This window comes from Labrus bergylta, chromosome 15, assembly GCF_963930695.1.
Source record: "Labrus bergylta chromosome 15, fLabBer1.1, whole genome shotgun sequence".
Classification (NCBI taxonomy): Eukaryota; Metazoa; Chordata; class Actinopteri; order Labriformes; family Labridae; genus Labrus; species Labrus bergylta.
The window spans coordinates 18,296,937-18,321,606 of NC_089209.1; the positions used below are offsets into that span (position 1 = coordinate 18,296,937).

General features: G+C 40.7%; 1 protein-coding gene across 3 annotated transcripts in view; it reads right to left on the bottom strand.

Annotated features, from left to right (window-relative positions):
- Nucleotides 1-24,670, bottom strand: part of plcb1l (phospholipase C beta 1-like) — a 115,082-nt gene that overhangs the window by 63,090 nt on the left and 27,322 nt on the right. For all 3 annotated transcript variants that reach the window (XR_010668729.1, XM_020632388.3, XM_065963435.1), the window contains exon 3: nucleotides 19,389-19,457. Coding sequence is in view for 2 of the 3 variants with exons in the window: in XM_020632388.3 (XP_020488044.1) it covers nucleotides 19,389-19,457 (69 nt within the window). In the remaining variant the exon portion in view is untranslated. The remainder of the gene's footprint in view (nucleotides 1-19,388; nucleotides 19,458-24,670) is intronic.

Here is a 24,670-nt window from a genome sequence, read left to right on the forward strand (position 1 = left end):
TTTTTGACTGTACAGTCCATATACTGTAGATCACAATGGACTGTCAGAGAATTTACTTACAATATAATGTTCATGTTTGCCTTGCTGCTAAGCCTTAATGTGCTGTTTGCTTGTTATTATCTAAAGACATAACATTATTATGAAGAAAACGGTTTTTGATGAGAAATGGTATGTACAATCTGGAAGCTAATCTATGTCTAATCTATGTGGTCTATGAACAGAAAAAAACAGTTAAAGGAACATATATGTATAGTTTTGTCTTTCTATCACAGGCTTCAAAACTAACGCATGCATTAGTCAGATCAAGATCTTTTTTCAAGACTTTTTTTTGCCTTTTTACCAGATAAGGAGAGACAGGAAATGTGGGGGAGGAAGAAGTTGAGATGATATGGATTAAGAGTGAAAGGCCCAAATTGAACTTGTTGGGGTAAATAAAGATGAATGAAGAAAAAAGAAAAAATTTAAACCGGTTTGAGTCTTTTAGATATTATGGAAGCCACATTAAAACTTATCAACACCTGGAAAAGACATCGTAGATTTTACAATATTTTATATTGCTATTGATATAAAAAAAACAGGTTTTTGTAGCAGATGTCTGAGTAACAGCAGAAATAAGAAACATGCAGGGATGCAAACTCCCTGCATGGGTTAAGAGGGAACATAAAAGCTTGGAGGGCAGGACATATTGATAATTATACAGAGGAGACCATGAAGCCACATCTCTATTATGGAGAGTTCATTTGCACCTCCATTTCTGGAAATGAAAGCTGCATAATAATCTGCTTCAAGGGCACATGTGTGAAAAGGCTAAATGAAGTTTTACATTTTACATGTGTTCATACACTTGAGTGCATACTCACAGGAGTACTTGTGAGCAACTTAGAGGAGGTCGGAGTCAAAGGGCCAGATATTTAGAGGGACTGAGAGGGAATGGACAGAGAGAGAAAAACGGGGCGAGAGGATTGTCATGCTGTGTATGAATCATGGTGAAGGAAAGATGGAGAGACAAAAGGGGCAAGGGGCAGGTTTGATGAGGTGGAAGAAGTCTACCTAGCGTGCACTCATCCTCTCGCTGGCTGAGCTCACATAGGGCAGACAGGAAGGCAGAGGCACAGACAGGAAAGAGCTGACCTCGGATACACTGCACGAACTCCAGCAGGAGAAAAATAATCAAGTGCTGTGACTCACCAGCTCAGCACTTCTCATTAGAACGAGCACCAAACAAGAGCGGGAACTCGGTGGCACACAAGTCAGATAGCTGAGCTGGCAATCAAATCAGACACGCAGCGCTCTGGCTTGGCTGAAGAATGTGAGCAAGAGCATGAAGAGTGTCTTGTGTAATTAGATGATGTACTGCCAAAAACAAGGCTGAGAATTCAAGTGTGATGTTATGCACTGGCATAACCACGAGCTGAATGAATTGCAGAAAAATAGCAGAAAAGCATTTTGGACGACTGAACAGTTTGAATACAAGGTAAGAGAAAAATGACAATGGAATTAATAACATGTAAGGTAAAAATAAGAAACTAAAACCAAAAGTCCAATTTGAAGTAGGACTCAAAACTTCTCCAAAGTTTCTTATTATGCTTGTTGTTGTTTTTTTCCCTTAACTTCAAAGCACTTTGTCTGTCTCAGCGTGCTCCAGGTATTGCAGTCATTACAGCAGCCCACTCTCTGTGAGTCATCCACATTGATTTGAGGTGGATGTACCCCATTCTGTTCAAGCTGTCCATCAAGTGGCAGTCTTTCAGGGGAGGCACTAAAAACAGCTCGCTGGCACGAGAAAGTGGCAGGTACGCAACTACAGTAATTACCCTGAAAGTCGTGAAGAAACTCCATGTGGGCAGTAATACTTGATATGACGAGAGACATTTTAACAGTTGCTGACAGCGATCAGAATGTACTTTACATGCACACTCAAGTTGAACATGCACGTACCCCGGCATCTGTCGGAAGATACTAATAAATATGCACCCACGCAGAGACTGACAAACATGCTACGTTTAGAAACAGATAGAACAGGAACAGGCAAGATATTGATGGAACAAAGAGTTCATGTTTGCATATATCCGAGACCGAATTACTACCTGCTGCATTCTTTTGGTGACCCTGAAGTTTTACTTCCATGGGGAGAAGGATGCCAAGAAATGATCAAATACCCGACAAGTCCCTAAAATGTACAAAGGTGGATAATGTTTCCAGCTGGCAGAAGAACAGCATACTAAGCCAGATACAGTAGTTGGTGTTTTAAACCACCAGGCACGAACAGTTAACTTTGCTTTCCCATGCTGTACCATTATTTTTGATTTCTCTTATAAGAATTTATCAATAATTAGTTGCACACTGGACGTTACAACAATAAGCTGCAAGTGAGCGCTCAGCACCGCAGCAGCAGAATTCTAGCTCAGAGAAGTAGGAGTCAGATTTCAGAGTTATAGAGTAACAAACAGAAAGAAAGTTGACCTGTTGACCGAGTAGTAAGTTAACAGGAATTCAGCTGACAAGACAGCAGAGGTATTTTAACACATAGACAACTGTGCATTCACATGGAAAACAAACAAACAGTGAACAGCATCTTCTTAACGGCACTTGAAAAATAAAGAATTGTCTGACAGAAATAAAAGACAGTAAAATTAATAGCATCTTGTTTTTCCAGATGTGCCAAAAAGGATTCAATTCTGGTCCTAATATGTGCACATGTCCACTATCTAAAATCATATCTACCATCCAATGAATCCATGTGAATTCAATGGTGCACTCATTTGGTGGTGTTTTCTAGAGTGTGTTGATTTGTGGGGAAATTTCCACATTTTTGTATTCCCTACGCAACAGAGATATTTCACAGCATGCTGGAAATCTATCACCAGATCCAAATAAGCTTAATGATTTGTGTCCACTGGTAAGATGAAGCAAAAAGTCCCCTAAAAAAAATCCTTACCAAGAAACAAGTTTAGGCCTCACATTAGCCTACCATTCTGTCTTCCCCACTGTTTCTAAAATGAACCCAGTCTGATTTCACTTCCAGCTCTTCAATCACAATCAACTTCTGTTCCTCTAAGCGGCCTGCATAGACTCACAGTACATCAGTGTTTGGAAAAGAAGGCCATTTCCAGCCTCCAGTCCCCCCTTTGGCACCCAGCTCACGCCCTCCAAGAGCCCGGAGCCCCATGGAGAGAGGCCCCTCAGGGGAAATGTCCACAACAGGGTCCACGAGTAAATAATTCAGACGAGTCCCTGTTGGCACAGTACAGCCTTCGGGCTGTAGATGCTCTGCCACTGCTGCTGTCGTACGGAGGCAGCATATGTCCTCTCCCTCTAGCTCTTTCCATTTTTGCTATCTTTACTTGCACACCCCCTTTCCTTCCCTTTTTTTTGAAGTAACACTCTGGGTTACTTGCTGCTCGGAGGACACTAAGCAGATTTCAGCCCCAATGACAACTTTGGTAATTCTTAACCAGAACCAATTGGGTTTATTGGAGGACATTCCTGCAGGACTGAAGGGGAACGGCTGTGTAACATCAGAAATGGTCGACTTGCTGTATAAAGCAATAGTGAGGCGAAGGGGCTGTGCTTTGTCTTTCTGCTGATGGAGTTTGTCTTTCTGCTGATGGAGAACTGGCCCTATTCATCCCAGAGAAATGGCTTTGTCCTGATTTGTTAGGCTAATGTGAATAACACACAGCAGTCGTGCAATACTACAGTCCATGCCCTACAATTCTTGTGTTACCAGGCAACAAAATAAAGCATCATAGTACAAAGAAACAATATTTTGCCTTTCTGTTTTCTCAACTCACAGAAACGGGCAATGAATGAAAAACTAATATACTTAACGTTGCATGTTTCACAGAGTCTCAGAGAACAGGAGTTAAAGTTATTTTTGCCATTCATAGCCTGACATTATGAAAGGGACTTAAATCAAATCTCAAAGATTTGATAAAACTGCTCCCAAGTGAGGTGGCTTAGTGAATACAGAACTGTGGATCAGGAGGCAGAGGATGAGAGAGAATTGAATAAATTAGACTTCAAACATATCCTTTAGAGAGTTAAAGAAGTTACTGCCTTTTCAAATGCACCTTTTATTTAACATCAGTACGACGACTGACAAGCTAATGGCCAAGCACAGTTTTACCTGGAGGGCAAACTCAGTCAGCCCCACTTCATTATTTTGTATTATAAATGTGATAATAACAAAATATGCGCCAGAGATCAAAGGTTTTTTTTTACCATTTTTAAAAGGAAGAACAATTCTTACTGAAAAAATTAATTGTACTCTACTTGGTGTATATAAAGAGCTGACAGAGACATGGAAAACTAGATTTGAACAATTCATTTTTGGCTTTTATGAATGTGGCTTTACAAAATGAAAGTTACACTTTTGAGGTAGTCATGGCTGCTGTCAAGGTGAGGCAAGGGGAGTTTGTCAGATCAAATACACAGGTACATTCTACAGAACTGTGTTTTCATTGAATTGAAAATTGAAAATGGATATTCCTCACATTAAAGCTTCTTATTCACTTGAAAATCAAAGCAGCTGTTGATCATAAGAACGCCTATTGCCAGTGAGGAGGTCAGGAGGTTTGAGCTCAGAACACCAAGGTATGCAGGGTGAATCAGGCCATCACCTCTGAGGAAACATTTGTATAGCACCACGCTGTTGAGCAAGTACACACGCTACTGTTCTGCTCATGGAGAGCGAAAGAACATTGGATGATATCATTCTGAGCATAAACAACCATAATTGGGTGTCCAAATCCCACTGCAAACATTTCAAAATCCTTGGTAAGCATCGTGATTTATCCTCGTTCTCTAGTCATCATTTAGCCCTTTGCCATCATTAGCTCCGCCATCACACAGAGAGCCCGCTGTCCCGACATCCCCAGACCATCTGCCAGGCCGGACCATGCCAACCAGCAACCAACCAGCCACCTACCAACCCCGCATAACACCCCATTTGGTATGGCATCTGTGTGCTCCACCGATCTGCCAACAGAGGATTACTGAGTGTTTAAACAAGCCCTCAGATATTTAACAATATTCAAATGGCCATCTAATCCTATGGGGTATGTTTGAGCTGACACAGTGATCATGAGAGACCCCATTTCAAGATGCCATGGTGTTAATGACACCCGCAAAGGGAGAAATCAACACTCCATGTGAGAGTCGCCTCCATATCTGATTGGCTTTGATTCTGTGTGCCGGTTTCTGATAAAAAAGATGATTATCAGTCCACAGAGGTTCTGCAGCAGACAGCAGACACCTTTGGCACCTCTAAGCTTAATTAGCCGGTCTCGCTTTCTAATGGCAGAGCAGGAGACGAGTCTAGACAAAATGCAGGCTGCCTGTTAACAAGATGGACAACCCACAAGGCTGATTATCAGAGAAACCTTTGACTTGTAATTTGCTGATAGCAGTGCCTAGAAAATTGGGATTTTTTTTTTCTGCTTGAGACAGAAAGAGAAAAATAAAAATCCGAGGCTTTCACCATGATCACTGTGTTCCTTCTAATTCTCTGCCATCCTTCATTGGAAGACATCAAAAAGTGAGAAAAGGCTGTAAAGGCTTCAAATAAAGCATTTTTTTCTCTCTCAATTCTCTTGTTCAGTTGATATTTTTTTAACAATTGAGAGCTATATCAAACACATTTCTTACCATTATAATGTAACAGGAACATGAATAAAACGTTACAATAATGTGTGAATCTTAGCCGGATTCAGACATATAACAAAATTAAGTGTCATAAATGAGACTTGCTCAACAGGAAGGCTAAACATAATCTCATTCCTTTGCTTTCTCCTTCATCGTCAGACAACAACGCCAAGCCAGAATATTTTGGACAAATCAAATCAGACATCCATCCTCTTGGACACTCTTCCCACTCTGACATAGAGCCAAAGCACACTGTCTTCATGATTGTTGTACATGATTATATCCTTCTCACATTACTGAGAGAGCATATGGATTAATGCCCTGTTGATACTTTATCATCAATAAACACAGAACCAATCGGCAGGAGAAGGCTGAACTTACAACAGTAATTACCGACCATTATATCCTTCTCAAGGTAAATGCCCCAGTTGCATTAGATCATAGTGTGTCCAACAGCGCAGTATGGAACTAAAGCCCTTTGAGCAGAGAAAATTGCAGTGCATTATATTACATAAAAGGGGGAAATAATTCAACCTGTTTTATGGAGCCAAATATATTTCTGAATCGGGTATGGCTTGATGATGCTAATTATATGATTTCCCCTATTATTAAGTGTTAACAAATTATAATATTGAGAAGTAGGGGAATACTACAAAAGCTGGTATAATGAGGATGTAGGAGTATGATACAGAGACAAAATGCATTCTCTTCAAGAATTTTTTTTTTTTCAAAGCAGCACATGAGGCTACAGTACTTGTTAAATGGAAATGTTTTTTTTCTAGAGGTAGTTGTCAACATTCTCTGTTAAGTGTTACAATTGTGAAACAGATCCTGCAGTCTGTCGGCTACCAAACCATGTGGTGTCCACAATGAAAGCGTTGGAACTTTTCTGGCAAAATAAATGACTACAAATGTAATACAACTTCCTGTGGGGACAGATGCACACAAAGTGAAACCATTCAAGAAGAAAAAAAGAACAAGTATCCATGATCTTGAATTCAAGCGGGAGCATTATTTGGTGGAGAAAAACAAGACAGAGAAAAGACCTTTTGTGGTGATCTTTTTGGATAGGAAATAGTTTAAGAGAGCTCTGTGGTCTCTGGAGCAGCAGCATTAAGAATCAGACATTTTCTTTACTAACCCTCCTGAGATTTACTATCAAAAGCCAATTAAGTCTTTGGCTTGCCTTTGCGCTTGGAAGGGATTGTTGGAAGACGCAAGAAAGGTCACCTGTCTCTTTATGCCTTAGCACTGGAGAGGTCCCTTAAACCCGCCCACACATATACACACACACACACTAAAACACAGATCTAGAGCCATAACAACGATCACACCATCACATACGTACATGTTACTGACATCCACGGGTCTCACCCATGTGATAAGTGGTGCAAGGAGCTGACTGGTGTGACCAAGGCAGAATTCCCAAGAGCCGTTTCCAATCTCATCCATCCTCCTCAATCCGTTCACCACATATCTGCTATGAATAGATGAACAATAACACATGGAGGGAAACATGGAGGAGATCTCGATCAACCCAATTAAAATGGAACAAATTAAAGAGGAAAATGGAGAAACACCCCCCCCCCCCCGCCGCAAAGGCATGTGTGGTTGTGTATTTAACTGATTTCTGTTTCAGAAATAAGATATCTAGAGTTTGAAATGATCAATTATCATTCACATTGCTTCATTAGCAGTTGTGACCTTTAGCAAGGTAGAACAGATCATCATTTTCATTTAAAGTTAAGAGTCTTAGAGAAGTCTGCTTCCAAAATCATCTACTTTTCAAAAGGGAGACTCACTTCTCCAAAAATCTCTTCAGCATTAGCATGAAAATGATTCTGAAGCTGTGCCAGTCTCCCAGTACATCTAATAGCTTTCTGCAGATTTGTGAACATTTGAAGAATCACAGATAAGGAAGCCTTAAGCATCACATCTGCTGGGCTTGATTGAGAGCAGATGCTGCGCTAGACTGTTTTTTTTTTTTGGGGCAAAGTTTCAAACGTAATGCAACAGAATCAAAAGTTTGGGTAAAGCAGAAAAGATGGGAAATGTTTTACTTCTTGTCCCTCAATCACTTTGAGAATCATCAGTCTGGAACAACTAATTGACCTGAGAAAAAGCGGCTCCAATTACTGCAGTTAAACAAACTCCCTAGACCAACGGAAAAATACGGTATACTTTTTTTTCCAAAATAGACTGATAGGAGAAGGGAAGAGGTGTGAACATTTGAGATGAAAGGAGTCTTAATTAGTGGCCAATTTCATCTTTCTGTCCTGTCAAACGGACAGCTATGGTGAGTCAGAGAGACCTTAGTGCCCTTGTTAGCGTGATCCTAGTCCTCACCTCCTTATGGTTTCCATAGTAACAGACCTATCAGACCAGTTAAAACCCCTCATATTTCATCCTTGTGTTAGTGTGCACCAAGCAAACTTGAGAATGTGAGCATAGACAGTGCAAGGGCTGCTGAATGTCTCCATGGAAAGTCCATTCCTGTTTGGTCACTGAGTGATAATTCAGGGACAATTTCCTGAGATAATGACATTTAGATACAGAATTGTTCTGACATAACTATAGAAATCCAGAGTAAAGCAATCTCCTTGAACAACAATTTTTTTCCTGCCAAATTTAGTCTGGCAACAGCAAGGTAAGCCATGAACGGGATTCCTCCCTGATGGCTGAAAAACAACAACTGGTTCAATATGTTGACACTGATGCACTGATTGTCCCGCATGGAGGAATGGCTAAATCAAGACAGGGCTCAGTCAATAGATGGACTGCCACTGATTGTACACTTACAGTATATTACCATGCAGAGTCAGGTTAAATAAGCTCCTGTTAAAGCCTGATTTATACTTGTGTGTCAAATCTACCCTGTAATTTCATGTAGCCCTGTGCTGACAGAGAAACCTATGTACGTAACCTGTTGTTCACCTTCTCAAACATTTACCTATGTGTACAAACATCCTCTAGCCCTGTGATTAGAAAGTATTTCTGCATTTACAACATTACGGGTATCACAGCCATTTTTTAAATTCTGCATAAGGAAAAACACTACAAACCACTACTGCTGCTCAATGTTTATCATATCCAATTCCAAAGTAATATGCTTACTTTCAGTCGCCACGGTCTATATCAATGTAAATAGATGGTAAAGAAGTCTTAATAGGTGTCTGAAAGAAATTGGAAAAGGGATGAAATCGTTTAATCTAAAAGATGAAAAGAACCTCAAGAATTAGCCAAAAGAAATGGATTAAGACTTGAAATGATATCTTTAGCTTGACCAGCAGTTGAAATGGTTGGCTAAAAATAGTGAATAAATAACAGAACTACTTGCCAGTTACATAAATTAGCTAACAGGTAAGGATAAGTTGTTGGAAGAGACCGCTAACAGTTATGGACAAATAATCAACAGACTAGTTAGCTGTTAGTCATCACTAAATAACGGCAAAAATATTGTAATACGTCCAACTACTGAACATCATATTAGCAACCATTTAAAATAAACATGTGGAACCTGACTTTGTGTTGATAAAAGGGTACTTGAGTACTAAGGATATGAGGTTACATCTATTTATCTGGACAGTAAATGTGGAATGACCTCCCCAGTCTATAGGAACTAAAGTGAAAGACAACGGGGTATCGGGCTCAACACGAATTTTCTTCACCAACTATAAAGTACCGACTTTCTCTGCTTTATAGAGTTTGAGCTCTTGTCTGAACTGGTTCTTTTTTGATCAGGTCGAGTTCCGCTGGGATGACCTCTGCAGGCTTTAAAAAAAAAAATGTCACATCTGATTTCACTGCGGGCATCAAGTGACTTTCAGACATCTACTGAGTTCCACTTGAAAAAAAAACTACAAGCAGCACAATGAAGAAAGAGAAAAGGGGAATTTCAATCGAAATGCCCTGCCCTTCATTAGTTTGCAAGTTTATAGTTTTCATAGTTCAGTCTCCTCGGTCAAGACAACTTTCTTAAAGAGATTTGGACCAAACCTTCAAAAATGCAAGCTTATGTAAATACAAACGATTCTTTCTAACTTTTATGGCTTTGAATTATTTTGAATCCTGTGATTAGTTGAATTCATCCCCTTGCTATTGTCTTTTTAAGTACTGCTTCTTCAGCTTTGGATGCTGTGTTTCTGAATTGCTCAGTAATTCAATAAGAGTTTGGAAATTGAATTTTACATTTCCTTAAAACAATGTGCAACACACAGAGCTGACTAAGCTAAATTCAATAACAGGGAGCACAGACAAATAAATACAACACTGCTAATGTCTTAGGCTTTATTGAAAATTCTGTTTTGTTTGTAAGCTCAATGTAAAAATAATTCCTGTTTGTTTTGGCGGATCAATAATAGAATAACAATACTTTGCTCAGTCTTTTGCTCTTTTGACAACCTAACAAGGAATAAAATAAGCAGAAATAATATTTGGAAACTGCAGGAAGAATTACTCTGTTTTTCTTTGTAAATTGTTTGAGAAATTCCTGCTCGGCTTTTGATAAAAGTGGGAACTTTATCGCACAGGTGCTTCATTGTACTTCTTCTGGCCTTTTCACCAAGATATTCATCTCTGGGTCCACTTAAGACTCTCCCTCTGCACACACAAGCCACTCTATTCATCATTGCAGTTTCTATTTCACCTGTTCTTTCATTCAGTCACTCTCTTCCTCATTCATCCCAGTCCAGCGGCTCGGTCTCATGTTAGCTGGGAACAGGAGCAGCAGGTGAGGTGAGAGAGAGAGAGAGCGAGAGAGAGAGAGAGAGAGAGAGAGGCAGAGAGAGAGAGAGAGAGCGAGCGAGCATCCTCTTCGATTTCTTCATGAGCGATAATGAGGAGGCCTGCTTCACACCGGGGGAATTCATCTGGGTGTGCAGAGATCACCCGAGTAATTGACTGAAGAATCCAACCTCAACCATTCAGGGTCCATCATGCTAACCTTTTTCTTTGCTTTCGTTTCTTTACTTTCTCATTCCCTGCTTCTGCTGTTACATCGATGCGCGACGCTGATCGATGCAAGTGATGACAAATGGTGCAGCAGTTTCTTTTATGAAAATCGATGAGTCTATATACGCGTTTACTTTAATCACCTCTTACTGCAACCTGCCATTTGCCCTGTGGCCAATCCTCTTGATGAAAACGATAGCTGGGGGCAGCGGTATTGGTATCCAATCTCTTCTTCACATATTAGCACTGACTCAATTGATTGTGTGATTGACAGCACCAAACTGAGACGAGACAGAGATAGAGAGAGAGAGTGTGTCGGGGGGGGGGGGGATGATACATGCTTGAATAGTGCAATGGCATGTTTATTCCAGCGACTGACATACCAGAATATGCCATGGTTATGATAGCATGTGTGCTTGTGTGTGCTTGAATCATATCTAAAAGCGGAGTGTGGGGGAGTTCTCTCTTCAGACCTCGTAGACTGACAGACAGTTTCATGGCTCTGTGCACTGAAATGTCTCAGAGCAGAGCTGGAGGGGCAGGAAGAAAAAAAATGTCTCTGTGTGTTTCTTATAATCAACCTGATAACACACCTGACAGAGCTATAGCTTTTATAACATAAGCAAATGTAAAAATGACAAGGGCTTATTATGTCTGTCGTAAACACACGCACGCACGCACGCACGCACGCACGCACGCACGCACGCACGCACGCACGCACGCACGCACGCACGCACGCACGCACGCACACACACACACTCGGTCTATGTAGCTGTGAAGCAGGTGAGCCAAGGGTTTGAATTACAATTAGTCTCTGTGGGATGTGGGTGAGACAGTTGGTATATATATATATATATATATATATCGCTGTGTTACGTCTCGAGGTTTCATGCAAGCATCATTACATCATTGATTATCATACTGCACATCAACAATCATGCAAACGTACATAAATCAATCACCGGCTCAGTGATAAACTCATACACAGCTTAAATGGATTCATGGCTATAAATGTTGTGTATCACAATGTACAATATGCCACTACAAACAGAGGCATTGAGCTGCACCTGAAGAGCCAATTAAGCTGTAAGAAGGTTATATGTGGTAGGAGGTTTTAAACTTCAAATACATCTTCAAGTCATAATTCATTGTGGCATAAGCAGTGGTCATCTCAACCTTCTATGACTAATTTTTGTTACAGCCATAGGCCCTGACATTTACAATGTTAAGTGTACATTGCAGCACACAGTGTACTGAACACACACATATAATACGACTGAGCATGTTACCTAATATTTCCATGCTTTCTCATCTATTCATCTGACCATGTCTGTGTGTAGCAGTGTGCAAGGTCAGACAGAGGCCTTGACCACTCTTACATCAATAGATTCGAAGGTCTGTGATTGCTGGAGCTGGAGCACACCCTGTGATACCGTCCTTCATCGATGCGAACCAGACAGCTGGATGATGGAAATAAACGGTGCCATGGCAAACGCTTTTGTGCGGTTAAAAAGAATGCAATGGAGAGTGAGGATTACCAAGAATATGTTTCACTCATACAACCAACCTGTTATTTTCATGTACAAGTAGAACATTTGGTCGGTATGTGAAAACAAAAAGCCTCTTGGAGGTTAACCAAACACCCAACAGAGAGTTGGCCATTTTTTATTTAGTTTGAGATTTTTTGGGTATTTTCCCCCATTTTAAAAGATTCCTATGTGTGCCAACCTTTTATTACAATATGTAATCACTGTATTACACACTGTTAAAAAAGCTGCTTTGAATATGCAATAGATAAGGGTAGCTCTAAACCGTGCAGTAGTAGCACGCTGTGTACTCCGAGGAGCATTTTAACACTTACTGCTGTGGGAGATGGAGCTTTGGACGAGTCTGTTGACCAGGCAGACATTGGTGATAATGGCCTGCTGGCCTCCCAGATCCTGTTACACTGTTGGGGACACACAAGCCGCTCTGTATTTAGCAGCAGTCGTCTCTGCTGAGAGCTGAGACTGTAACAAAGCTGCGCCAACGCTTCCTCTCACCTCAAAATGAAAGTCTCAAGGAAAGAATAACTCAGTGAATCTCAATAATAGTGTAAGCCTTCAGTCAGCTCGTTACAATTCCACTGATTATGAAGAGAACAAGTCAAAAGAAAAAGCCAGAGAAGGAACCTAATGCATTATTTTTGCTGGAAGTGTTGCACTTCATGCAACATCATGCAATCCATTTTCCCTCAATGTAAGTGATGCCTAGTACTTGATACTAGTTTGATTAAAAAACAAAACAATTTTTTATAATTTCTATCAGTGCTGTTTGGCCTGGCTGAGTGCACTGGAGAAACCGTAAACCAGGAACATGCTGACATACCTGACACTGTGTCCTAACAAAATTCAACTGAATGAGAGTGAGCATGAGTGTCAGGGTCAGCTTGAGTTCTTTGTGTCCTATAGTAGTGTCCTGACAGCCTGTGGGAGATGCAGCAGGATGCACCGTTTTGACCCAGAGAACAGAGAGCTAGACAGTCTGCTGGGCCTCTCTGATGTGGGGATGATGGTTCAGCAATAAGATCCACATCTGTGTTCGAAATGTTGTGCTTTGACTTTTGCTCACACGCGGGCAAAACTAGATTCGGCTCAACGTCATCAAAGGCTCGTCAATACATAGCACCACACTTGTGTTACGTAACCTTCAAAATAAAAGCACCAGATGTCATTTAGAAGTGGAAACTGAAATTCATAGAGAAGAGAAGAGAATGTTTCGCAGTGTGGCCAGTGAGCGTCTGTTGCTGCATGATGCCATGAAATATCCAACAATTAAATGTATGCTTTTAGTGGATATTTTTTCTTAGTTATCTTACACTTTCAAGATCTGCTAAGTTATAATTTACACTTGGTACATGACAAATATATTTATAATATATAATAATGTAGCTATGTAGGTTCCAATTTTGGAACCTACATACCTAACCCTAACCCTACTCGCTGATACTGCATTTGAGGCTGTACCAGTAGCAAGTAAGATATTGGTATTGTATATTAAACAGCACCTAATTTATCTTTGTGTCATGGCAGCATTCTTATGATTGTTTGGCCGACATGTTTGGGGTTGAGTGATTTTCAGGTGGTTCTCTGCTAATAACAGCATCAGTAACAGTCCAGACAGTCCATTTTTGTAGACTATCCTCTTTGACAAGCCTCAAGAAATCCATTTGTTCCCCTCTGAGATGATTCAAATAATTTCACACTCAGTCCGTCAGCAGAGCCTCAATCTTGCTATTCATGTATCATTGGATGGAAAAGCTACGTTATTCTGTTGTTTGACACACAGGCAGCACATGGCAGACTCAGGCTGGGGTAAGATAAGGTTTTCTGAATATCAGACCACACTCTGTCTGTCTCCCACAGCGTAACAGTAACAGCTGCTGTGTTTGATGTCTTGCTTTCATTATAATAAAAGACAAAATTGGGGAGGAAAGTCTGCTGTATAGAACATTACATCAATTTCCAAGATGTATTTTTACTAACATGGACTGCACAGGCACTGAGAAATAGCAGGAATCTTTGCCGACAGATACAGTATATGTGTGGCTGTTGAAGATGAAGTGAGAAAGCATGAAATTCAGTCTATCACACATCACATATATGCAGCATGGTGGGATGCAGGGTTGCATTTTTGTCTTGCCAGTTGAAGAGAGCCAAGAAGGAAGAATTTAGATTGAAGAAAACTTCCAGAAAGCATTAGGGTAACACTGTATACGATGTACTGTATGTATAAGAAGGGAGATGTAGTAAGAGAGGAATATTCGTTGAACAAACTTATGTTGGATGGAGTTGTATTCTTGGAAGTCTGCACTAAAGAGCTAAGATGTGATTGGCTTTAGAGGTTCGGCTAGTGTTGAGAAGAGGGAACAGGCCGTGCAGGAACAAGCTAATGTGCTGATTTAATAAAGACACAATATGAATGGGTGGTTTGGAACAGAGAGGCCTGACCCAGAGCTATAACACGAGTTAAACAAGAGACGTATTTTAAAGAGCATGATTTGATGTCAGTCTAGAGTCAGTGGACTCTGGTTTGCTTTTCCTACACTTTGTGTTTTCCCAGAATGAATTATGAATAATGGTGAATAATACAATGAAATGATTTTGGATGTTGATCTTGAGAAATGTTTGGTGCCATATGCTGTGCATTGTCGAGGATCCGTCAAAAATTGGCTCTAATAAATACAGATAATATTCATTCACAAGCAAATATCTATTAAGGTCCAACGTTAATGAATGTAATGTTGCTATGGAAATAACTGTCCCAGAAACCTGTTTCATTTTCAAGACTGTGAAGTGGAAAGGGATGCTGTTGGTCATTTATTTTTCCAAAGACCTTAATTTCAAGAAATCTTAATAGTTTTTATAAGTTAAAATATTACATGCACATAAACACTGCGGAAAGATATTTCAAATTTTAAAGTAGATCCACAAAATATAAGGACACATTTTTGTGTCTGAAGCTGATGTGGGTCCATTCTTTGATTAAAGAGGTTAAGAAGGCAAACTGCCTATTTTTTAAATGAACAGTTTCAACATCAACAAATACTGAATACCTCTACAAATGTGAGGTGCAGAAAGAGAATGCAAAAACAAATCCATGCTCGTACAGCTGATAACTGAGTCATAGGCACAGCCAAAAACCATTAAACCTCAGTTTGAATACAACATTATAAATGCAAAACATGATAAAGAAACATACTGATGTAGAGACGGGATTTCATTTGCTTTGCCGTCTGTTCTCTGCACTGAATAAGGGCAATCTTCTCTGTGTTCTCTGGAATATGAAGTGGAGCTTTATAAGGGATGTACTTTCCTACCAGACCTAAGGGTGCACGATTTATTTCTGGAGCCACCCATCAAACAAAGGTTTCCTCTTGTCATTGTGACAAGCAGCCAATCTAATCAGGCTGAATGATGATGGGGTGGACACATGCTAATTAACATCATCATCCTGAGCATGGTCAAACAAAGGCCACTGCTTTTGTCGTGCCTGGATTAGTCTCCCCAACGCTGTTTGTGTCTGTTCAGTTGTAAGTGTGCGCAATGTACAAATCACAGCGAGTACTTGTCTCCAACAAATGTATTAGTGTGTGTCCATGTGTCTTGTGTGTGTGTGTGTGTGTGTGTGTGTGTGTGTGTGTGTATTCACAATAAAATGTATGATTCATAGCTGAGTAGCTGGAGCCCGTGGGCAGGGTGGCATCAGTTCATTGGAGGGCAGACTTCGACGAGACGATGAACACATTTGCAGCGGGTTCCAAATTTAAATGATGCTCAGCTCAGACAGAAGATTCCAATGCTGCTCAAAGACAATATGGAGTAACTTGAGCTCAAAGAGGCGAGCCAAAGCAGCCTTTCCATCTGGAGCCCATTTCAAGCCAGTCTGTTAAGAAGGATTATATCTGAAACTAAAAATCTTTACCCGGGACGCATGAGTCCTCGAGTTGCTCAGTGAAAGAAATTCTGAAGCTTTTTACAGACATGTCTTCACGAGTCCAACCATCCCATGTCTTCTGGGTAAATGTGTTGAATGGATGCCGATCAGGGAGCTCCAGAGCGAGAGCAATAAAGTAGCTCTGAAGAAAAGAGCATATATAAAACCAACAGCCCCAACGTCAAGACAGTATAAAAAGGAGTATTATGTGCAGTGTTACTTGAAGAAATGCTAATTTGAAAAGAGAAAAACCTCCTTTTGATTAACTCCCTCCTTGGTTTTCTCTCTTATGTGCTTTGGTTTCAAAGCTTGTTTTTTTTTTGTCATTTTCTATACCTCCATTTGGAAGGCATCATTTGTAATGAAGTTATTTAAATCAGTTTAATATGTTCATTCGTCTCAAAAATCATTCTTGTCTTTTTTTAATCGAATGCTGAATGGTATAGATCTTCCCCAGCCTACAAGGACCCTGGAATATTGAGACCAAACCCTGTTTATCATTGTAAATTGAGTCATGGTGGAGTCCCATGCCATTACCTCTGCTCCCTGGTCTGTTTATCTCTATGTTTATACCTAAGCAACACCTGTAAGACACAAAAGTGCTGATCACAATACAAAAGAACAAAAGGTTGAAAACAATAAGCAGTAGTGGAGTTCACGGTTGATTTATGTTCAGTTTGGATAAACCCCCATGGTTGGGACCGCATGTGATCTGATGGTCCATGGAAAATGTATCACCAAGTTGTAAAATACATCTACTGCTGCTGAGTCTCAGTGAAAAGAAAGCAGCATGGATAAATGCGTGGAGGCACCATGGAGATATACTCTCGACAAAAATGAAGACGGCCCAAATTTTTTTTAGAAATAGTTTTGCACAGACTTACAGGAAGTTTTGATATTTCATTGTGTATGCTGACGTTGAATCAAATGGTGCTGCGACTTTTCTCCTCTCTCTCTAAAGGTGTCTGAGTTCATCACAAATCGGTAGAAGGTTGCGTGCAACAAATATCTGTATCTTAATGTTAGTGACATTACCCCACAGCCTACTGTAGTCTGTGGCTGTAAACTTATCCAAACAACTCCATCAAAGAGCAATGAAAATAAAGTCCCTAAATCTACGCTCTCTGTTTGTCGTTTTTGGGTTTGGGTTAGGGTTATAAGCTGCAGGAGCAGCCAGTGACACAGACATTAGACACATCAACTAAATGAATGGTACAGTATGTGTATGTTTAGTGTTCAACATTCTCAAGGAGAAAGAAGCGTGTTTGTGTTTGTTATGTTGATGTTCTTATTTCAAGGGTTGTTATTGAAGCGAGGCAGCTTTTCATATCACAGACTTTTGTGCTCATCATTTCATCATCATTAGAATAAAAATAAAGAGTTCAGGTTTATCTGGTTGCTTGTTTTACTGTTGTTGGAACTGTATTGCTGAGTATTGTGTATATAGCGAAGAAAATTGAGGATGTGATATGTTAGTGAGATGTGTAGAGATGCATTGTGGTTCTTTGTGTTGTTAAAATGTTCTGTTCCAGTCATGGTTGAGTGAGGAGTAGAAAAGTTACATTAATTTGATTTTGGCCACTCTGATGAATGATCCTATCTTCGACACTAATCCATGATCTATCAAAATTGAAGTTACTTTCAATCTTTTTTTTAAAAACATATCTACTTCCTATCTTCTTACTAATACAGACTGTGTTTCTCTAAACAAATAAAATTTTCCCTATAAAACCTTAGTCATAATTATCAACAAGCTTTTTCTTCCACATGTAAAAGTTTTTTTCCATCTTTTAAACTTTTTTTTGAAGATAAAGTTAAATCATAGTGATCGTTGCCAGAAGTTCACCATTCTAAAAATATCCTTCAGCATGTAAAGTAGAAATGTTTGAAAAGGGAAGCCAAAAAAAAAAAAAAAAAGTGCTGTCCACTGTCTGATATTTTCTGTGCTTCTCGCATGTCCTTTGACCTCACATCATCTCTGTGTCCTTCCCCTCTTTCCTTTTCACGCCATCGGCAGAGCTCATATAACAAAAAACAACTTTTCCTCTCCTTCACTTCATCTCTCCTCCCCTCCCTTCCCTTTCCTTCCCTTCTCCTCTCCTCTTCTCGTCTCATCAACTCTTCAGACACTGTGTCTCACTGGAGCTCCCATTACAATGCCCAGGGTGCATCACCGCTCCATCTCCCAGTAATGGATTTCCATTGCTTTGACCATCTTACCCATCACGTGGTCTTGTCTCCTCCCCGGGTAGCATCACTCTGTAAGCTGTTTAGAAATGCATGAATCCACTATGTCTTATTGTACTCATTCCATCGTTACTCACTCCCCAGACGGAGCAGCAGAGCGCGACCCCCACCTGCTTCTCCTGCTGTAACAAGTCAGAACCATGAAGACATGCCGCTGCTTTAAAACAGCAGCTCCTCACGAGATTGACTAGCTCCTAAATGATATATTAAATTGAGTCTGTATCCAGGGTTTAGATGATAATCAAATGGATAGGAATGCAGGTTATTATTCTAATCACCCCTTGGTAAGTGGGAAATTAAGGGCAGAACTGAATTTTGGCTTTGTAACCGCACCAGAATGTGCCAAATTCCTTGACAGTTTCAGGGTGCCAGATTAAAAAATGTGAGCGCAAATTCTTCTCCCATTGCTCACAATCAACAGCATGTCGATTAGCTATGAAACACAATTTGATGCCCAAGATTTGTTTGCTTTTCTGGGAAACCATCCATGCACTGTTACTGTGAGGGTTTGAACTCAAAATCCATTTTGTCAATCTTTAGAATGACTTGTTTATCACTTCCCAGTTGTCTAGAAATCACACTAAATAGACGTAGTTGAATTGAATGCATCAACTCAGCTACAGAGTGGTAACAGACAAATATACCAAACTCTTAATCTCCAACACAAACAATGCCTGTACAGACAACTCTCATGTTTAAACGTCAATCATTACAACCACCTGAACCAATTTCCCCCCTCTCCATAACAGTTACGGGCTGGATGGATGCAGACACTGTTCTGATTCACGGATGTGCTCACACCCACTCACAGCTTTCATTTTTGTGCAAAAATAAACACTTACAAAGCATTTCATCACCCCAAAATGATGCCCACTTCTGTCTATCAGTACACTGCTCATTGTGTTCCCACAAGGCAGACAGAGACAAGAACAATACTGAGACAAGAATTTGATTCAATACCTTCCACAAATAAGATACCATCCCGAGGTGTATGAATAAATATATTTTCACATGTATATAAAGGTATGAAGGCATGGGAAGCAACTCAGAAGAGTTCATTTTGGTCTTACCTTTGGCGTTTTGGTGCACTTTCCATTTCGGGCATCTTTTATGTACGCTATATCCAGTAGATCTGTATCCTGTAAACAAGAAGAAAAAAAGAGAAATCAGTATAAATGTTGATGTTTTTATTCTAAAAGTCAGTTTTTGGACAGAAATATACTCTGCACTCTTAGGAGCCATGTGGAACCCTAGAACATTTGAGCAACTGTTTCCATTTCCAAACCGGCTACCTGTGGCTGAAGGCTATATGTGTGTGTTTTTCTGTTTGTGTGTGTAGGAACCTCAAGTGTTTAAAAACGCACATTAGCCTCGATTATGGGTGGTAAGTGGGACTAATAAGCTGTAGACAGATTCAACTCTAATGACACTCTGCAATGACAAAGTGTCTTTGTAATGTCGGGAGCAAAATGAGGACAAACAATTGAAGGTCCCATGTCGGCTGATGACCTTACTAAATGAGCTCTAGCACAAATGCTCAAAAGATGTTAAAGAGGATTTTTCTCCTCAGAAAACTGATCGAGTTGCAGGAAAGACAATACTCTCTTTTGTGACCAAGTGGTGACCTTCAGGGTTAAAAAATGAAGTCAATCGATAGTGTGGTAAACTGTAGTTCCTCAGGTGCCAACTTGAGGCTGGCTCTTTTTTTTTCTTTTATAATGCATCCGTTTTGGTCAGCTTTTATTTCTGTTACTCGTTTGACCAAAAGGCGGTGGAGACAGCATTTCCAATATGGTGACGGCCTCTTTAGAAACCAGTGGGTGGGACTTCAACCATGTTTTCTACAGTCTATAGCTGTGACACACAACTAGGATCACTGCTTGCAAGGACAACAAATAAAAGCAAAAGCTCAAGAGAGACATATATTTTACTTTCATGGTGCACTTCCGCAACACCTCGCCACAGCTCAGTACCCTTATGAGACAGCCTTGAACATGCCAGGAATGCCAACACTAATATTTTGATAACAAGTTGGGTTATCTGCAGCTGTATTGTAAAGAAGATGAAACCTTGTCATTCATTATTGATACAGCTGTGTGGGAAGCCATGTGAGAGCTTCTTAAGATTTCCAATTGGTGTCCTGAAATTGGCCTCAGTAATGTGGTTAGCAGTAAATATGCACAAAATACAATCACGCAGAAGAGCCCATGCTGCTTTCCTTCAGTCACCACATCCCTTTATCTATCTGGATTATCTCTCATCCATCTCAGAGTGGGAGCCAGGACCTAAAGTGGAAATTAACCACAGTGAACTGTGTGTCCACCCGGCATTATCTGGGGAAAAAATGTATGATGGAGGCTTGAGTCAATCTCCAGTATCTGACCATCTCAAGGCAGTGAGATTTGTGGAAAATTGCATTCTGCCATTATCCTTATCTACAAATCCATACCTATATACCTAACGACCACTGTAAACCAAGCCACAATCATTTTATTTAGATTCATGCAGATGAGTTGTGTCTATTTGGGATAATAAAGCTGTAGCAGTAGATCTGTATCTGTGTCACTTCTTAGGGCACCACAATAGATGCAGAAGGAGCTCACATGATTTTGTTTGGTAAAATGAAAATGGTCTGAGCATTTCTTGGACATATAAAAAGAACATTTCGTAGGCGCAATCTATTACTCACTGTATAAATAAACATATATTGCCATCTTGTTACAGTAGATGCACAGCCACCGTCTGGCTCTGCATTAAAGCACTCTCCGCTTTCCCTGTGATCCACAAAGACAAGTTATTTCTTTCCTGCAGTAGGTAGCATCAATTAGGCGGTCCCTGTTTGCACAGAGAGAGGCTCTGAGTCAAAGGTTAACGCCTACATCAAGACTGCAAATGGCTGCCTTTGAAGTCTCTTTAGAGAGATGGAGCTCCACATGGGGGCCTGGTGGAGCAGCAGGGCTTCAGGAAGCAGCTCGCTGATGGGGTCCGTTTTTGTGCCCTCCAGCCCTGCAAAGTGAACACGGCTCCAAGCTGGTGCAGCATTATTGGTGAAGTTTTAACCTATACAGCCGACTCATTAAAGGTAAAGCAAACTGCATGTATTGTGACAAGCTGTGTGTGACTTAAAATGTTACATGTGTCGCCTTTTCTGTAACATCCACGCGGCTGTGTCAGCCCTTGCTGCAGAGGCTTATTCACTGTGCAGATGTAAATAAAAGTTGATGCGAGTGACATATTATTAATATTGACTTGGATTTATATGAGCACGCACTACACAGTGAGTTAATTAGAGTACTTTCTTCCAGTCTGGTGATTCCAGACATTACTTCTCCTGTTTAATTCCTCTCATTTATCTCCTATGACATATGTTCTTTACTTACTCTTTTCTGTCATATCTCCTTATTTATCACTCTGCCTCTCACTCTGTCTTACTTTCTCTATCCCTCACCCCTTTCTATGGTATCTGTGTGCAAAGAACTGTGAGCAAGGACTGAAACCCTATCAAGATTTACAGCACGTCCAGGAAGCGAGCAGGTCAAGCAGGAGAATAAACCACAGACGTTATGAAACATGTTAAGCATGCAATGGCCCTGGGCTCCGTTATCTGTGTCTGTTAGTCTATCTCTGTTATCTGTTACCTACCTTCTTTTTAAAATTAAACCCATTCCTTTTTCAACTACGGAGGCTTGTGTTTGAATTAAAATTCATCATTGATCTGTGCCTTATTCTGCTGCCTCTGCTTCAGGCTCTTTTTACATCTAATATAAATGCCATGTTTCTGTGTAAGACTCTCTTTATATCCTTAGATTCAAATAAAGCTGAGCTCAATAGTGCATGAAATGTGATATACAATTCTTGACAAGAGGCTTGCCCAGGAAAGTAAACTATAAAAGGTGCTTTGAATAAAACAGTCCATTCTGAGTATCTACAAAGAAGCTTGAAGAGTCCCAGCCGGTCAGCTCTGTCACACTTTCAAGTCACAATCTTTCAAAGCTTTGTGGGTACAAGCAAAGGACCAAGATGCAGGTGTAAGGAAAAATAGAGAGAGGTTTAAGGAGACATGGAATGAAATGTAAAGATGGAGAAAAGTGGATAAGTGGAAATAGGCAGACCGAAAGCAACAGGTTAGTTTGCTCATTTACCAACAGCAGGCTTGACAGCCTCGAGGCTCAAAATGGATGTTCACTCCACAGGGCTCAGGGCTTCTGCTGGGCAACCAGGACAAGGAGCAAAGAAGGAGGGAGAGAGAGAGAGAGAGAGAGAGAGAGAGAGGGGCAGAAGGGAGGGGGAGGTGAGTAAGTACAGAGGGGAGGTGAGGAAGGGGGAGATATTTGAGACAAGAGTGTTTTGTCATTGAATTGAGGCCAGTGTGGGGGAAACATTCAGAACATTTAGGCTTTTATTTGTAAAGGACAGAGTTTGCTGGAGGGTGCTAAAATACCAATGTACAAAAGAATAGGGGTATCCATTTGAAAAAAGAAAAGGAAAGCCAACCAAAGAAAAATAAAAAATACTTGTAATGGTTATTTCCATTGTGTCATGTTGCATCAACAACGCTGCATTACTTGGACAGATTACAGGCCAGTCAGAAGTGGTCTACTTACACTACAGCTGACAGGCTGCCGGTTTGTGTCATGAGGTCACACAGACTATACTGGTATACCATGTTAGGGTGTCCCCTGACCCCTTCAAGCCATCTCAAAGACCAAAATAAGCTCTCATAAACATAGTCTGTATGCCAGATCTCTTTGGAAGCCTGGGGAGGGGTCTGAGCACTGTCTCTACAGAATATTCCACTTACCATGCACCAGAAGTAAACACAAAATAGATGAGAAGTTTTAGGGGGGTTTATGTGATGCAGAGTTACATGAGATGATTGCACAACAAAGAACACTTCTGCTTACTCTTTACATAATGATTTTTAAACCCCCCACTTACTCAGGGTCAGAGGATTATGGGCATGGATTTGTTCCTCCGACACATAAACAGAGCTAATACTTGTGTGGAACAAAACCCACTAAAGACGCACAGGTGCTGTGTCTGTCCCTGTAAGTGGCCCTCCAGTGACTCTCAGGAAACAGCAGGCATGTACTACAACAAGGGAAAATGGTGTGTGGAGAGCTGTGCTCGAACATGGTTGAGAGTCACAGCCACTCTTCTGCTGCTGCTGCTGCTGCTGCTGCTCTCCTGGGTTCCTATAGAGCGACTCTAACAGCCCCGCTGTGATTAAGTCACAAAACCTCCTCACCTGAAGGGGCTGCCTAAAGGGACAAGCTAGAGAGAGCGAGAGAAAGAGAGAGAGGGAGAGAGAGCGAGAGAGAGAGAGAGAGAGAGAGAGAGAGAGAGAGAGACAGAGAGAGAGCTGCAGACAATCAGACAAAAGCAGAAAAAGCCTTTACGTGGGAGGAAACTGACTGTGGATATTTTGAAAAAAACAAATGTTCAGCCTCTTGAGACCTTGCATTTAAACTCAGCATCCTCCCTGTCGACCCTGTCTGAGTCTGAGATGGCTGAATTCAAAATCACAGGAGGAACTTCCCAACTTTCCATGGATTAAACTCTTTTTTTAAGCCACTATAAAGTGAACAGTAGCAGCTAAAGGGGGAGAGAAATGAGGTTTGGCATGCGACAAAAAAGCCGTGAACCAAATTGGAAAGTCTGGCATTGCTGCAAGGCAGCCTGAGGGTCTATTTGTACCGAGCAACTTATTCACACTGTTTTTCATCCATCAAACCCACTCCATGTCCCCAGTTCTTTTCCCTTTCTAAACTTCCTCTGCAGCATCAGAAAATGTTAGTTTAAATCTTAAAACAAATCAATGCCCTGCCAACAAATTAATTGAAAGAGTATCATCCTTTCAGCCCTCCAAGACTCTCAAAGGGAGTAGAAAGGTAAAACATCTCAACAGAAAACGACATTTTGCACCGTAGGTCTGTTAATTGGATTCGTTACTTGCATTAGCTCAAGTAAGGCCTTCAAGTATAATTGATAAACCTAATTTCAATGAACAGTTCAAAGTGGTTTCACAAGTACCCACTCAGATAAATGTTTTAAACACTGTCTTTATTGCTGCTAGATCTATTTTTTGAAAGAGACAAATCTTCTATCTCAGCAGTGTGGAAGCAGAGATCTCAGCAAGGCATTCCTCACACAAGCCCTCCCTTCTGGGAGCAACAGAATTTCTTTTTTTCCCCCCCTCCACACTTAACGCCTGTGTACTGGTGTAAATTATGCAGAGATGTTTCAGGTTGTATCGGGCCTTGACTTAGCCGTGTATACTCCTGCGGTCCGGAGAATGCCATCACGCTTTTGAGCATCTTAGAGCTGTGATGCGCTGCACTCAAGTTTTACC